Source organism: Electrona antarctica, assembly GCF_951216825.1.
Source record: "Electrona antarctica genome assembly, chromosome: 14".
NCBI classification, from domain to species: Eukaryota; Metazoa; Chordata; class Actinopteri; order Myctophiformes; family Myctophidae; genus Electrona; species Electrona antarctica.
In genome coordinates this window covers 3,386,875-3,403,999 of record NC_136795.1, presented here as the reverse complement: position 1 = coordinate 3,403,999, position 17,125 = coordinate 3,386,875, and the positions used below count along the sequence as shown (strand labels likewise).

The following is a 17,125-nucleotide window of genomic DNA, read 5'->3' as shown; positions in this document are numbered from 1 at the left end:
GCGCCAGAATTTGGTAGTTGATCAACCCCGGCTGGGTCGCCTGAGTGAGGGGTATGATGTTGGTAGACCCGAAACCCTGTTGACCTCAGGATACATCACTGAGGATACGTCCCAGGTGCATCCATGCGATGTATTTTTGAGTGGTGTAAACCACTCCTGCAACTGGCTTTGTTAGTTTACGTGTCTGTCTGTCAAAAAATGAGCATGGTTGTAATGGTCACCCAGTTCACACGGGTGTGATTTCATTACGTCAGACATTACGTCAGACCACAGCTGATCAGTCTATATAAGACCTTACACCACTCAGTTCACACGGGGTGTGATTTTTTTTTTTAGTTGTAGTTGGCATAAAAATATCCAGTTTTAATATAATATAAAATCATATGATTTGATTGTAATTATTCGATATTCATGCATATGTTCATCTCTTTAATGTCTCAGGTGTGGGCTGATTTATTTTAATTACTTTATGCATTTGCTGCTGGCAAGCTTAACCTACATTCTATTCATCAGTTCATCATGTATGTATGTTTTATATTAATCTAAATCTGTAAAGTAACTTGTAACTAAAATTGTCAAATAAGTGGAGAGTTTCAAGTTTAATATTTGCCTCTTGGAGCTGAAGTGGAGTAGAAGTGTAACGTATATATTTTTAATAATGTACCTGCAAAGTTTGTACTGTACTTGAGTGAATGTACTTTGTAAGTACATTTACCAAATGTAACTTTTCACCACTGCTGTTTCTTTTTGTACATTTTAACTTGATAGCTGTTTTATAAAATCTTGCACTTATTATTGCCGTTTGCTGTGTTATTAGTGCATATAAATGTGGATATTTAATTTGTCAATATCTGTATATAATAAACATGTATCTATGTTATATTTTCCTGCGTCTGTTTGTTGATACATAAGAATAAAACAAAACAGTTTCTTCAGAGTATGTGGGATTAGATCGCAGAGCAGGTGGAACTACTCAGCCTATCCCCCTGTGAGTACCCGGAGAATCATTGTGGTTGCACATTCTTACCGGAAATCGTTCGTTCTTTCGAGAAGCGTCTTATTGGTTCTTTCCGCTCATGTTGGAAACGCAGACGTTTTGTCAACAACTAGACTACTAAGTAATAAGTATCGTTTAAAGCTACGAATATAAATTAACACGAACTATTTATACGACTTAAAACAACAACATGTCGGACAATGAAGATAAGTAAGTAACCAGCGACCAAGAGTTTAGAACAGTGTTGTTGTTTTGTATTGTATCGACAGCATAACGTGGTGTACTCGAGCAGCATGTTAGCTTACACGACGCGTCGACGACACAGCTTTAATAATAATAATAATAATGACAATAATAATAATACGTCCTGGTTCTAGTTGAGCTTTGCCGAGGCTCGTAGGACAGGAGCCTATCTCCTGTTTCTGTAGCGTGAGGCAGCTTGATGTACAAGAATGCACTTTCTGATTAATTGAAAATGGAGGACCCTGAGTGATGTAAACAAGTCTTCGTTCGTGCTTTTTTCTGGTTTTATCCTCGTAGCAGATTTTGTATTGACCTGTACTATCATTGAACTGTACCTAGCCTAAGATTTAGACTCTCATAGATGTATTTATCGATTCTGACAGCTTCAGAATCCATAAATATACATCTACGAGTCTAAATCTTAGGCTGGAACTGTACCCATTCGACAAACTGTGAATACAATTATCAATCCCCTGTACATGACGCTAGTATGTCGCAGGGACTTACTCCCAATCCAACCCTTTGATTGATTGATATTTGAAATATTTATTAAGTTTGCAGAATTACAGTACATTTCAAGCACAAACTCAATACAAAGACTGTTAACTGTGAGTGGACGACCCAATTAAGCATTACACTTGTTTACAAGAGGGTCCACCATGCTCAATTCATCAAAACATTTAGAGACGTACAAATAGACACTTCTATATAGACAAAGAACAGAACAGGAATTCATCATAAAATGCTTGATGCTGAGTACCCTTGATGCTGAGTGCCAAGCAGGGAGGCACTGGGTCCCATTTTTCTCTTTGTATGACCCGGCCAGGGATAGTCTTGATTCTCTAACGGTTAATATTTTCTCCATTCGAAACTGTAGCTTCGATGATGGTGATTTCGATGAAGCCGACGATGACGATGGGATGGATGACCTGGAAAACGCAGAAGAGGTGAGTTTGTCAGCCATTGACCATTGATTCCCTAGATAGGACTGAAATTGCATACATTTCATGTATTCCATATACACGGCCATAGATCTCTCATATGCCCTCCTGTGTCGGTCAATCAATCAATAGTCTAATCAAGCAATCCTTTTCTTAGAGTAAGAAAGGATCCCAATGGAAACGAGCCGTGGGCTTTCATGGGTCTTATCCCCTTAGCAGACCTTGTATTGAACTGTACCTTTGTTCTGCAAACTGTTAAAGTATTCAACCAATCAAATAAATTTCTCGGCGGGCTAATTAGTGTCAATTTGGGGGTCCTTGACATGGACAAAGTTTGGGAACCACTGTTTTAGTCGACGAAATCAACAGATCTGTGGTGAATAATTGCTTCTCTCTTTCCTTTCTCTCTCGCTTTACCAGGAAGACCATGAGCATGTGCAGGTCCTGCCAGCAGGCCAACCAGGCTCTCAGGCCAACGCCAAGAGGATCACCACACAATACATGACCAAATACGAGAGGGCCAGAGTGCTGGGCACCCGAGCCCTTCAGATAGCGTGAGTAAAGGCATTTCTCAGCTGGAACTACTAGGGATGGGCCGACCATTATTATTATAGCCGTTGTTTGTAACCAGTGTTGTTTTCGTCGACTAATACTATGACAAAAAATGTTCGTCGACTACCTTTTTTTTCACTGACAAAAACTACATAAAAATTAAATAAGAAACTAAGCCATGATGACTAAAACTATGACTAAATATACTGTCGGTTTTGTCGACAAATAAAAACTATACTAAAATGTTAGGAAAGGAATGGCCGCTTTTACTCTGTAAGCCCCCCCCCGTTCCGGACAAAAACCGGGAGACATATTTTTGCTTGCTTACCTCGCAATCGTTACGATAAAATCGCTGAATAATCCCTCGCTTCATATTTTGAACGAGAGGCATGTTGAAGTCAGAAATGAAGAGCTTAGTAAAGTATATCTATCTGGTCAAAACCACGGAGAGCTCCTTAAATTACGCTCGCCGAGCCTTTCTTTGTGAACGGTAAACAGGGAAGTGAACGACAACGCGCATGCGCGAAAGAGCAAGGAGTATGGTCCGAATATTTTTCTCTCGATTGATATCAATGAAAATGCACTAGGACGTGTGTACACGTCCTTTGGATCCGTCGGTTGGATTAGTTATGACGTTCCCACACGCTGTACGCCGGTCTGAATGGGTTAATAGCGTTCTACGTCCGTCACTCCGCAGCGCCAGAGACATTGCTGTCGAATCCTTTTGTATGCTTATCGTATTCTTTATCGTGTTTACTTTATCACTACGAGCTGTATGCTGTCACGCTCGTCTTATCGTATTCTTTATCGTGTTTAGTTTATCACTACGAGCTGTATGCTGTCACGCTCGTCTTATCGTATTCTTTATCGTGTTTAGTTTATCACTACGAGCTGTATGCTGTCACGCTCGTCTTATCGTATTCTTTATCGTGTTTACTTTATCACTACGAGCTGTATGCTGTCACGCTCGTCTTGCGCTAGTGAAACACTACGAGCTGTATGCTGTCACGCTCGTCTTGCACTAGTGAAACACTACGAGCTGTATGCTGTCACGCTCGTCTTGCACTAGTGAAACACTACGAGCTGTATGCTGTCACGCTCGTCTTGCGCTAGTGAAACACTACGAGCTGTATGCTGTCACGCTCGTCTTGCCCTAGTGAAACACTACGAGCTGTATGCTGTCACGCTCGTCTTGCACTAGTGAAACACTACGAGCTGTATGCTGTCACGCTCGTCTTGCGCTAGTGAAACACTACGAGCTGTATGCTGTCACGCTCGTCTTGCCCTAGTGAAACACTACGAGCTGTATGCTGTCACGCTCGTCTTGTGCTAGTGAAACACTACGAGCTGTATGCTGTCACGCTCGTCTTGCACTAGTGAAACACTACGAGCTGTATGCTGTCACGCTCGTCTTGCACTAGTGAAACACTACGAGCTGTATGCTGTCACGCTCGTCTTGCACTAGTGAAACACTACGAGCTGTATGCTGTCACGCTCGTCTTGCGCTAGTGAAACACTACGAGCTGTATGCTGTCACGCTCGTCTTGTGCTAGTGAAACACTACGAGCTGTATGCTGTCACGCTCGTCTTGTGCTAGTGAAACACTACGAGCTGTATGCTGTCACGCTCGTCTTGCGCTAGTGAAACACTACGAGCTGTATGCTGTCACGCTCGTCTTGCACTAGTGAAACACTACGAGCTGTATGCTGTCACGCTCGTCTTGCACTAGTGAAACACTACGAGCTGTATGCTGTCACGCTCGTCTTGCACTAGTGAAACACTACGAGCTGTATGCTGTCACGCTCGTCTTGCGCTAGTGAAACACTACGAGCTGTATGCTGTCACGCTCGTCTTGCGCTAGTGAAACACTAAACAGGATTATTATTTCATGTCGACATTCAACTATCAGAAGATCAGAAGATGTAACCCAGGTAAAGTAACGCATCACTATGCAAGTTTAACTAAAAATGTCCCACCGTGTCCAAAGTCATTTCTGATCCAGAGAGCCTTGGATCAAGACGGTCGTCAAGGCTAATACAGACAACTTTTTGTTTTTATCATACTATCCATGGCTTGTTGAAATAACTCCATTTATGTCAATGATTTAACATTATGTAGTGATATAATAATCTAGCAGCCGGTCATTGACTGTGACCGTCAACTGTCAACTGTTGGTAGACCGGTTACACATTACGGTAACCCGGTAAAGAAAATGTCTCCAAATGGCCATCCGTAGCTGTAACCAAAATGACACACTAGTGTCATGGTCGTGTGACACAGTGGGAGCTCCTCACTTCACACAAGTCTGACTTGATTCACTACTTGGGGAGTATTTTGTTGTGGAATGTCATGCTAAGTTACTTAGCATGACATTCCACAACAAAATACTAGTATTATGTTATGTTAAGTGTTGCCACAAGTACTTGATTAAGTGCCACAGAAGATAAAGTCCACACTACATTATTCAACAGTTTTTTTGTTTGTTTTTTTATCATGTTTCAGTCGCATTTGGCCATTCACTTTTATCATAATTCAATGATTTGCTGAATTCTCCTCTTTCTTCTAGGATGTGTGCCCCAGTTATGGTGGAGCTGGAAGGGGAGACGGATCCTCTGCAGATTGCTATGAAAGAGCTTAAGTAAGTAAATAGTTTAACAATGGTTCCTAGGGGGGGAAACCCTTTATAATTATACATATTTCAACATAAAAAAAAACAAATTTTCAGCTGTAACAATACACACACACACACACACAAACGTGGGATTATTTTCATGTTGTCATTTAATAATAATAATTTAAAAAAATACATAAAATGTATGCCTATCACACACCTTTCTCAGTTGGCTTTCTCCCTCAAGCATAGCCAACGCACGGTAACCATACACCCGCAAAAGTGATCATGAATAAGTTATTAACACCCCGAACGCCCGGGGTTATTTAATCCATTAAATCATAGCGCCCGGCCATTTATAGCAGCGGCGCACTTTTACAGACGGACCTGATGTTATCCCGGATGTGGCCGTAGCAGCTAAATGTAGCCAAAACACTCTAGAGGTGATCGACAACAACGGGAGGTATGATTAAATCTAACGCGACTAGCGACGGAACCGCGGTGGGCCGTCTAACACATGATCTTTGCTTAGAATTAGACGGTATGATTTAGATCAAGAGTTATTAACGTTTTAAGATTTTCGGTCTCGTCGGGGAAACATTTTTGATGACGTCCCACTGTTGCGCAACAGGCGCTCCCAGGCTGTGGAGCGATGCGATTCGGTTTTGATATCAAACTTCGTCCTGGTCGCTGGGCGTTACTATTCAATTCAATTCAATCTTTATTGCAGACTCGGGGGAATCCATATCACAGTACAAAACAACAATACAATAGATAAAAAAAGATAATATAGAAAGAAATATACAATAAAAAGAGTTCCACAATGTTCAGTTTCGAACATACAGACAAGTTCGCCAATGGTTCCACAGTCTGGAGGAGAACCTGACAGAACTATGTAACGGGTTAGTAATGACATCAATGATGTAATTTACTGACTCAGATACTCTGCGCATAAATCTATACATAAGATTGCGTAGCACAGCAGAGCAGGTGGGGACCCCAACACTGACGAACATCTGGCTTCTTGGAGCTCTCAGTAGCAGCCTCATACAGTCATTATAGGCCACTGTCAATCATCTAATACTGGCTTAGTGGCTTGTTTGTAGCGACACCACAGGTGGGCGGTATACAGGGGTGTACAAAAGGATTTAAAAAGTGAAATCTTCACCGGTACTGACTCTGAGCACATGCTAAATTTTCTACACAGCATGTTTCCTTGCGCATACAGCTTCCGACGCTGTCTATATATGTCCTTGTCATCAGAGAGGTCATTTGAGATGATGTGGCCCAAATATTTAATCTCACTGCAGACACTAAGGACAGAGCCAGAGAGGTAAAAGTCAGGAAAGGTTAGATTACTTACTAATTGAAAGGACGGTGAACTTCGTCCTGTGTGTTCAGGATGTTAAAGAGTTTGTACGAGACTTTATTTCAACCACCGTTCCATTCTAATTATTTCCCCCCCCCCCCACTCATACAGGTGCAGAAAGATCCCCATCATCATCCGACGGTACCTGCCTGATGGCAGTTATGAGGACTGGGGCTGTGATGAGCTCATCATTACAGACTAAAACACCTGGCGTCCAATCCACACTGTAGGCAACATCATTGTTGTGTAGGCTGCACTGAGGGGAACGCTTCCTCCACACCATACTCTGGAGGCTGGAGATTGATTTGTCCTGGGTTTGATTCAGAGCCAATTTGAGCCTGTATACACCCATTCTGTTTGATCTACACACCTTACACTAGTTCTAAATGCAGCGTTTGGGCTGGCCACGTTGTTGTTGTTGTTTTATACAGCGTAGAAGAACACCATTCTCTGGTTTCCTTTGTCTTTGATTATGTTTTATCTACACAACCCAAGTTATCTGGTCCTCCTGGACTGGTGTTATTCAAGGTGTATTACAACTTGCTTCCACAAGGGGGAAACGAAGTTCAAAGTCAGACATTTACTTTAAAAAACAAGTTTCTTTATGTGCTTCTAGTTTTGTGACGCAAGAACTGATTGTAATGAAACTGATTTACTGTTGTGAATAAATGGTTTTGTATTAAATGGCCACGTGTCACTCCTGTCCCATGAAATATAATCTGAGGTAAATGTTTACTTCATAAACACATTGTTTAAAATGCACCTGACCACGGGAAAGTAGAAAAATACTGTAAAAGACTTGAAGAAGATAGAATGGTTCTAACTTGGTTCCTATCAAACCAGCTTGTATATTTATTTTAATGTTGGAAGCAGGCACACCGACTGACATTATACCTTTGAAGTGTTAATAGTTCTGAATTAAATTGCGTGTTATTTGAGCTCAGAACATGCCATTAATATGATGCGTAACTCCTAAACCTACGAACGGAAATAAAAGCCTGGGTACTGAGGCTACTCCTAACTCATTTAGACCTGAGGACCATTCTACAAAATGTCTTCTAAATCATGACAGTTTTCTGAAAAACTCATGTTTCTATGTCAGTGGTTCTCAAACATTTTCATGTCAAGGACCCCCAGAAATATAATGTAATTGGCTGCCGACCCCCATCTGAAAATATGTTGTTCCAGTGACCCCCCCAGAAGCAAAGATTTGAGTTCAAAACGCTCGCTCTGAAAGAATATATTCACAGATTTTCGCCACATTTTCACGATTTCTCAAAAATAGCAGACCTACAAGCTCATAGCGCGGCACTCGGTGCCGCGCTATGAGCTTGTAGATCTGCTATTTTTCAATCGCTTGAAGTATAACACGATGCTTTAAAACACAAAGGGGTTCCCGCCCAGAACGGGCTAACCCAGACTGGCATCAGGGTAACTGTTGCTACTGATGAGTGAAGACATGCAACCATCATAATGTCCTCCCTCCCACGCCTCTATGTCCCCAGACAAACATGTACACACACACACACAGTAGGCAAACAGGCACCTCATTGTTTCAGGGAAATGGGTTGTTACCTAGGCGACAAGAAGCCTGATGCAGGATGGGAGATAGGGCTGGAAGGTTGCTAGTATGAGAGAATTAACAAAGTTTGTAATTAAAGGAATCTATAGTTACAAATGACACTGGGTGGATTTATTTGTGAATATACTGTTACTGTATCTATGTTTATGAACTTAGTTGGTTCGTTAAGATGAAACTTTTGTTGTGTGATTGTAAAGTGAAGATATTGTTCTTTATTCTGCCTTGCAATGGCCACTTTTGTAGATTAGCACAACAAAATGCTCGTCGGTACCAAGCCCCAAACCCATGACATCACATACTGCACGTTTTAAAGGGAAATTAGGTTATATCTGTTAACGATGATGGTATGTGAATTATGTCCATCTTATTCTACGCCATCCAAATCAGCCGAAGTTCCTTGTTGATTAAATCCCCTTTGCAGATACTCGCCACTAAACTGAAGCATTGTGGTGCATTATTATTACTACCATATCTGTACACAGTCAAATTCAATCCTGACCCTCACGGCTCACGGGTCAATTTGTACACTGGTGAAGTCAAATGAACAAGACAGATTTTGCTGTGTCTGTTCTGTTGGAGAGCGGGCTAGAGATGCTGTGTTACTGTGTACTCACTGAAGAGTGAAGACCACATGGCATGAATAACCAAACGATGCATACATCTAACTGAAACTCCATTTACTCCTCATAGTTCCCTGTGTTGAAGGTATACTAGTGAGAAATGTGACTGTCTGGTGTACGTTGAGCCGCCTTCAAGTCATTGGGTTAGGATCCAGTAGTCGTTTTCCACGGCTCTGGGTCCCCACATTCATGAGGTCTTATTGATTTATTATTAATAGCTCCAATCTGGCAGATCTTTTGATGAGAAGAGATAGATGGTTCACTTCAAGGGAAAAGGCCTGCTCAACTCAGACAGTCTTATAAAGGTTCAGGCGTGAGCTGGGTGCAGATTCAAAGAGAACATATAGAAAATGAATGAAATCCGCACTCTCAGTCGAGTAAGAGTCTTGTTTAATAATGATAGTGCTCCGCAGCAGCAGTCATACCAGACATACCAGCGTTTCGGCACATATACATTTTATTATAAGAAATCATTATTGTCAATAATAATAATAAGACACGGCTGTATAATCCCTTTTAATTGAACAAAAATTCTATATAACCATCCATGTCATTTCCGTTGCTACTGCCTATTCTGACACTGACGAAGGCCTGCGCGCCGAAACGCGTTTGTCTGTCTGGTATGACTGCTGCTGCGGAGCACTATCATTATTAAACAAGACTCTTACTCGACTGAGAGTGCGGATTTTATTCATTTTAACCCATTCAGTACGGGATCCCATTTTGGTGTTTTAACTAAGCATTATGTTATACTTTTGCTATTGGAAAATAGCAGATCTACAAGCTCATAGCGCGCCGCCACCGAGTGGCGCGCTACGAGCTTGTAGGTCTGCTATTTTTGAAAAATCGTAAAAATGTGGCACACATCTTTGAATATATATTCTTTCAGAGCCAACGTTTTTTTTATTTCGACGTCAGGCCAGAGATAGATAGATAGTGCCACAGGGAGGGAGCCTTTGATGGGGCACAGCGGCCAACGCATGTGACCTGCGTGGCTGCAGAGCAGACAGCCGAGAGGTGGAGGACACCATCCATGTGACCTGCGTGGCTGCAGAGCAGACAGCCGAGAGGTGGAGGACACCATCCATGTGACCTGCGTGGCTGCAGAGCAGACAGCCGAGGGGTGGAGGACACCATCCATGTGTCCTGCGTGGCTGCAGACAGCCGAGAGGTGGAGGACACCATCCATGTGACCTGCGTGGCTGCAGAGCAGACAGCCGAGAGGTGGAGGACACCATCCATGTGACCTGCGTGGCTGCAGAGCAGACAGCCGAGAGGTGGAGGACACCATCCATGTGACCTGCGTGGCTGCAGAGCAGACAGCCGAGAGGTGGAGGACACCATCCATGTGACCTGCGTGGCTGCAGAGCAGACAGCCGAGAGGTGGAGGACACCATCCATGTGACCTGCAGGGCTGCACAGACAGCCGAGAGGTGGAGGACACCATCCATGTGACCTGCAGGGCTGCACAGACAGCCGAGAGGTGGAGGACACCATCCATGTGACCTGCGTGGCTGCAGAGCAGACAGCCGAGAGGTGGAGGACACCATCCATGTGACCTGCGTGGCTGCAGACAGCCGAGAGGTGGAGGACACCATCCATGTGACCTGCGTGGCTGCAGACAGCCGAGAGGTCGAGGACACTATTGATCTAATGTCTGTCTTCCTTCCTCCAGCCCATAGTGTTGATTATGTCGACTAATACTATGACTTAATCCATTTTGACCTGAGATCAGATTCTAAAAATGTCTTCTACATCCTGACAGTTTTCTGAAAAAGCTATGTTTCTATGTCAGTCGTTCTTCGATTTTTCAAAAATAGCAGACCTACAAGCTTGGCGCGCTATGAGCTTGTAGATCTGCTATTTTTCAATAGCTAAAGCATAACATAATGCTAACACCAAAAGGGTGCCCCGCCAAAAAATTATATGACTACCTTTTTTCAATGACGAAAAACTAAATGGCAACCAAATGAAAACTAAGCTATGATGACTAAAACTATAAAGACTAAATATATTGACAATTTCGTCAACGAATAAAAACTAGACTTAAATGTTAGGAAGTGACAAGTTGGACAAGATATCCGGTATATGTCATTTTACACTTGGTTGCATGCTGAAAATATCCGATCTACAAGCTCACAACGCGTCGCAGAGAGCGTCACGTGAGCTTGTAGATCGGCTATTTTCAGCAAGTGTAAAATAAGTCATTACGACGGCATCAAGGCCGGTTAAAATACATTTTAGTCGACTAAATCAACTGTAGATTTAGTTGACTAAAACTAGCCATTGACCAAGCCATTCCAGGTGACTAAAATGTGACTAAAACGAAATGAAAACTATTCAAGAGACTATGACTAAAACTAAAATCAAAATTTGCTGTCAAAATCAACACTGCTTCATCAGTCTCATACTGTTTGTCTCCCTGTCTGTCTCTTTCTACTTTAACCCATTTTGGGCGGGAACCCCTTTTGGTGTTTTAAAGCATTATGTTATGCTTTAGCTATTGAAAAATAGCAGATCTACAAGCTCATAGCGCGCCACCGAGTGGCACGCTACGAGCTTGTAGGTCTGCTATTTTTGAAAAGTCGTGAAAATGTGGCGCAAATCTTTGAATATATATTCTTTCAGAGCCAACGTTTTTAACTCAAATCTTTGCTTCTGAGGGGAACTACATATTCCCTGGAACTACATATTTTCAGATGGGGGTCGGCGGCCAATTACATATAATCTTGGGGGTCCTTGACATGAAAATGTTTGAGAACCACTGACATAGAAATATGGGTTTTTCAGAAAACTGTCATGATTTAGAAGACATTTTGTAGAATCGTTCCCAGGTCAAAATAGGTTAAGTTAGTTTAATTTAATTGTCTCCTTCACACCTTCTGTCCTGTTTGTCATTATGTCTAATGGTGTGCGTTCTTGCTGCTATATGTGGACCTGCCCATGCATTTACACCCTTTTGCAGCTTATGTCTAACTTCATGTACCTACCTTGCTGCTTATGCTACAGTATATGTACCTATAATGAATTATAATGAATTGCATTTTTATAGCGCTTTTCCAAGTGCTCAAAGCGCTTTACAATGGTTCATTCATTCATACATTGGGAGGTGAAGCGGCGAACAGTCGACGCCAGCGTCCTCACTTCCCACATTCACACACCAATGGTGGCGAGCTCAAACCGACGTACCAATGTAGGGTTCAGTGTCTCATGCCCAAGGACACTTCGACATGTGGACAGGAGGAGCCGGGATTCGAACCGCCGACCCAGGGATCGTTGGACGACCTGCTCTACCTCCTGAGCCACAGCCGCCCATATCTCTTTTACCCCTCCCAAGCAGCGGTCACATGTAGTAAAGCACCTCATGTTGGATTTGAACCATGGTCAGCTGCAAGAAGGCCTTTAGATGTATTGTATTCTACATGTGTTTTTACTTTGTGATCATTAACCAGGGTCCAGTTTGCGTTTAACCTCTTATATTAAACATAAACTCTATATACATTGTTTATCGGAGTCTCCCAGGGCAATGTACTGGGATCCTTTCTTTTTCTCTCCACACCAAATAGCTTTATCTGCAAAGAAGTTCACAACAACACGAAGCGCTGTGAGCATGTTGATCATCTATTTTTGCTAAATGTTTGCCTCCGGAATAGGGAAACTAAACAAATCTGCCAGAGCTAATAAGAAAATAGCCCGGCATGCCAGGCTAGGCTAATGTGTCAGTCCCAAACCCATCTGCCAATTATGCAGGCTAATGCAAAGGATAAGGTACCGGTAGTTAAGTATTGGCAAATGCTTTGTGGTGATTATTTGATCTCTATAGTCCAAAATATACTTGCCATACTGGATTCAAAGTTCACTGACACCTGGAGGTCGCCTGCACCAGTAGGTACAGTCTGTATCCCAGAGCCTATACTCGATCGCCCCACCAATTCCCCCTTTGTCAGCCTTCTGATTGGTCCCTGACTGACTAACCAGCAAGCTCTTTCTGCCTTGTTCCGCCCTGGTTCCGCCTTGTTTATATTGAATTTGCTAGAACATCTTTTTTGAGTTTAAAATAAGAATTGAATGCACAGAATATCAATACAAAGCAACTGAAAAACATGTTATTTCAATGGTAGTGGATGGAGAGAGAGGATTTTTGTCCAACCACGAAACGGCAACCAATGGGTGCGAAGAGGGGCACAACCACTGGCGGGACTTGACAAAGGGTGAATCTAACAACACGCCTTTTGGTGTTTATAAGCTATCGGTGGTCACCCTGTGGTCTCAGAGATTAAACGCTAGTTTTGTGTCCTGAAGCAATAAGACACTGAATTCCTTCCTATTTCTTGGAATCACTGCTGCTGCTGTTGCTGGTGACGTGTCGAGCCAATAATAAATATGATGTACACAAAGTGGTGGGAGCTGTTGTTGTTGTTGTTGTTGTTGTTGTTGTTGTTGCTAAGTATAGGGATGTCCCCGATCACTTTTATTTCTTTCTTTTTGCCCCTGAATGTCCCGATCCGATTCCGATTCCCCTCCCTTCTTTTGGAATGTTTTAATCCCATTACAGTTCCAACCTGAGAAGGGAGGGGTGGTTTTTAATTTTTTTACAGAGGAGAGGAAAGGAGAGGAGAGGAGAGGAGAGAGGAGAGGAGAGGAGAGGAGAGGAGAGGAGAGGAGTACCATAGGGGGTGGGCAGTGGGGGGTTGTGGAGGTCTATGTGCCTGCTAGCCCTGCTCCTAGTATGAGAGTCCCTTTGTATCCCAGTGAAGCTACAGGCCAGCCAGTTCTGGGTATGCTCCCTCCTTGCCCCGATTCTCTCCTCCCCCAGCGCCCTTTCAATGGCTCTCTTTGTCTTTTCCAAAGTATCACACAGCCGATTAAATAGAGGGAATTAGGAGTCAGGCTTAACGCACGCACGCACACACACACCGCACACACACACCGCACACACACACACACACACACAGTCACACACACGCAAACACATGCATGCACAAGTATGCACATATTAAAAAAATGTCATACAAGTGCATAAGCATGCATGCGCAACCAATCACACACTCTGGGATTTGAAAGATTCAAGTGCAACAGAGACAGGGCTATTGGCCCACACAGCCCAGCCTGTAGCCCAGCCCTGCAGGGTGACATGATAACACACAGCCCAGCCTGTAGCCCAGCCCTGCAGGGGGACATGATAACACACAGCCCAGCCTGTAGCCCAGCCCTGTAGGGTGACATGATAACACACAGCCCAGCCTGTAGCCCAGCCCTGCAGGGTGACATGATAATGGCCCACACAGCCCAGCCTGTAGCCCAGCCCTGCAGGGTGACATGATAACACACAGCCCAGCCTGTAGCCCAGCCCTGCAGGGGGACATGATAACACACAGCCCAGCCTGTAGCCCAGCCCTGCAGGGTGACATGATAACACACAGCCCAGCCTGTAGCCCAGCCCTGCAGGGTGACATGATAATGGCCCACACAGCCCAGCCTGTAGCCCAGCCCTGCAGGGTGACATGATAACACACAGCCCAGCCTGTAGCCCAGCCCTGCAGGGTGACATGATAATACACACAGCCCAGCCTGTAGCCCAGCCCTGCAGGGGGACATGATAACACACAGCCCAGCCTGTAGCCCAGCCCTGCAGTGTGACATGATAACACACAGCCCAGCCTGTAGCCCAGCCCTGCAGGGGGACATGATAACACACAGCCCAGCCTGTAGCCCAGCCCTGCAGGGGGACATGATAACACACAGCCCAGCCTGTAGCCCAGCCCTGCAGGGGGACATGATAACACACAGCCCAGCCTGTAGCCCAGCCCTGCAGGGGGACATGATAATGGCCCACACAGCCCAGCCTGTAGCCCAGCCCTGCAGGGGGACATGATAATGTGATGTATCCATGTCATGTCCTGATCTTTTCAGAGCCACCGCAAGGCAGAGATAGCACAGATGATTGATGCGTGTCTTCCTGTTCTAATGGAATGCAGCACTGCCACAGTTTTATTCGTTGAATGTCCTTTTTTTCGTCGCTGTTGGGAGGAAACCACCTAACTCCATTTTTTTTAAACTCAGTTTTTGATTTTTTGTTTTTAAATATAAATCAATGCTATTGAACACCCTTTACGTCTGTGTTGTTGTTTCAAAAATATTGAACCAATGAAAAGTATTAAAAAGCACTTCGGACAAAACCTCTTAACTCCATTGGACCCTCAAAATGTCAGCTAACTCCACCACCTATCTCCCTCTCATGCAAGTAATTGTCAATATATATAAAGTCACAACACCAACTTTGATGAGGCAGTTTGTTTTCTTCCATTTCCTGAAAAATGCATATTTTTAATTTCTTATTTTTTTAGTTGGGTGGTTTCTTCGCGACAGAAGAGATATCCAGTTGGTGGCTGGATGATGGTCAATTGTGGCTTGTAATAGTTTTAACTTAATTTAGACCTGAGCTCGATTCTACAAATGCCTTCTAAATCCTGTCAGTTTTCTGAAATACCCATGTTTCTATGCCAGTCGTTCTCAAACATTTTCATGTCAAGGACCCCCAAAAATAGATGTAATTGGCCGCTCCAAAATGTTGTTCCAGGGACCCCCCCTCCCAGACGCAAAGATTTGAGTTAAAAATGTTCGCTCTGAAAGAATATACATTCAAAGATTCGTGCCACATTTTCGCGATTTTTCAAAAATAGCAGAGTGCCGCGCTACGAGCTTGTAGATCTGCTATTTTTCAATAGCTAAAATAACATAATGCTTAAAACACCAAAAGGGGTTCCCGTCCAGAATGGATTAAATCAACTCCTGGCTAGACAAAGTGAATTATCCATTAGATTGAATAGATTATATTGAGAATATCACATGGAAGTGCATCATTCACAATTACATTATGTCACAATTTGTTATTTTTTCTCATTGTGAGGAATATTATTATATAAAATATAACCAGGGAGGCATTTCATACTTGTTTGGGGAAATTGGATAATCAATTGGTCTCTCTAGAGGCTATAGGCATTTGTCAGTTAACGCCATTATGGTGCTAACAAAGGCACCAGATCAGTGGCCTTGTGGTTAGAGTGTCCGCCCTGGGACTGGGAGGCTGGGGTTCGATCCCCGGCCGGGTCATACCAAAGACTCTAAAAATGGGACCCAGTGCCTCCCTGCTTGACACTCAGCATCAAGGGTTGGATTGGGGGTAAGCAGTGGCGTGCACAGATAGACACTAGGGGGTGCTAGAGCACCCCCTGCCCTTTTGGCAATGTGCCCTTTAAAAAAAAAAAAATAAACTTTTTTATTTTTTATTTTTTTCAAAAATAGCAGACCTACAAGCTCGTAGCGCGCCACTCGGTGGCGCGCTATGAGCTTGTAGATCTGCTATTTTTCAATAGCTAAAGCATAACATAATGCTAACACCAAAAGGGGTTCCCGCCCAAAATGGATTAAGGCAACCGGCCGGTTCCACGCGCTGCACAAGGTGCCCTTTTTTAACTTGAGCACCTGCCCCTCTAAATGTCTGTGCACGCCACTGGGTAAGTCCCTGCGACATACTAGCGTCATGTCCAGGGGGTGTACTTGTACATCAAGCTGCCTCACGCTACAGAAACAGGAGATAGGCTCCTGCCCCTATGGGCCCCATGGCTACAGAAACAGGAGATAGGCTCCTGCCCTATGGGCCCCATGGCTACAGAAACAGGAGATAGGCTCCTGCCCCTATGGGCCCCATGGCTACAGAAACAGGAGATAGGCTCCTGCCCTATGGGCCCCATGGCTACAGAAACAGGAGATAGGCTCCTGCCCCTATGGGCCCCATGGCTACAGAAACAGGAGATGGGCTCCTGCCCTATGGGCCCCATGGCTACAGAAACAGGAGATAGGCTCCTGCCCTATGGGCCCCATGGCTACAGAAACAGGAGATAGGCTCCTGCCCCTATGGGCCCCATGGCTACAGAAACAGGAGATAGGCTCCTGCCCTATGGGCCTCATGGCTACAGAAACAGGAGATAGGCTCCTGCCCCTATGGGCCTCATGGCTACAGAAACAGGAGATAGGCTCCTGCCCCTATGGGCCCCATGGCTACAGAAACAGGAGATAGGCTCCTGCCCCTATGGGCCCCATGGCTACAGAAACAGGAGATGGGCTCCTGCCCCTATGGGCCCCATGGCTACAGAAACAGGAGATAGGCTCCTGCCCCTATGGGCCCCATGGCTACAGAAACAGGAGAT

The 17,125-nt window shown here is 44.1% G+C and overlaps 1 protein-coding gene across 1 annotated transcript; it reads left to right on the top strand.

Moving 5' to 3' along the window:
- Positions 1-998: 998 nt before the first annotated feature.
- On the top strand, positions 999-7,401 carry polr2f (RNA polymerase II, I and III subunit F). The gene is made up of 5 exons (XM_079520091.1): positions 999-1,207; positions 2,118-2,187; positions 2,602-2,735; positions 5,300-5,371; positions 6,825-7,401. The coding sequence occupies exons 1-5, from the start codon at positions 1,188-1,190 to the stop codon at positions 6,913-6,915; spliced, it is 387 nt and encodes a 128-aa protein (XP_079376217.1). The 5' UTR covers positions 999-1,187; the 3' UTR covers positions 6,916-7,401.
- Positions 7,402-17,125: the final 9,724 nt, after the last annotated feature.

Bases quoted from the DNA above. Each gene is read 5' to 3' on its own strand.
- polr2f (XM_079520091.1), top strand. From the start codon at position 1,188: ATGTCGGACAATGAAGATAA. The intron at 1,208-2,117 runs GTAAGTAACCAG...TCGAAACTGTAG, and splicing joins ATGTCGGACAATGAAGATAA to CTTCGATGATGGTGATTTCG. The intron at 5,372-6,824 runs GTAAGTAAATAG...CCACTCATACAG, and splicing joins ATTGCTATGAAAGAGCTTAA to GTGCAGAAAGATCCCCATCA.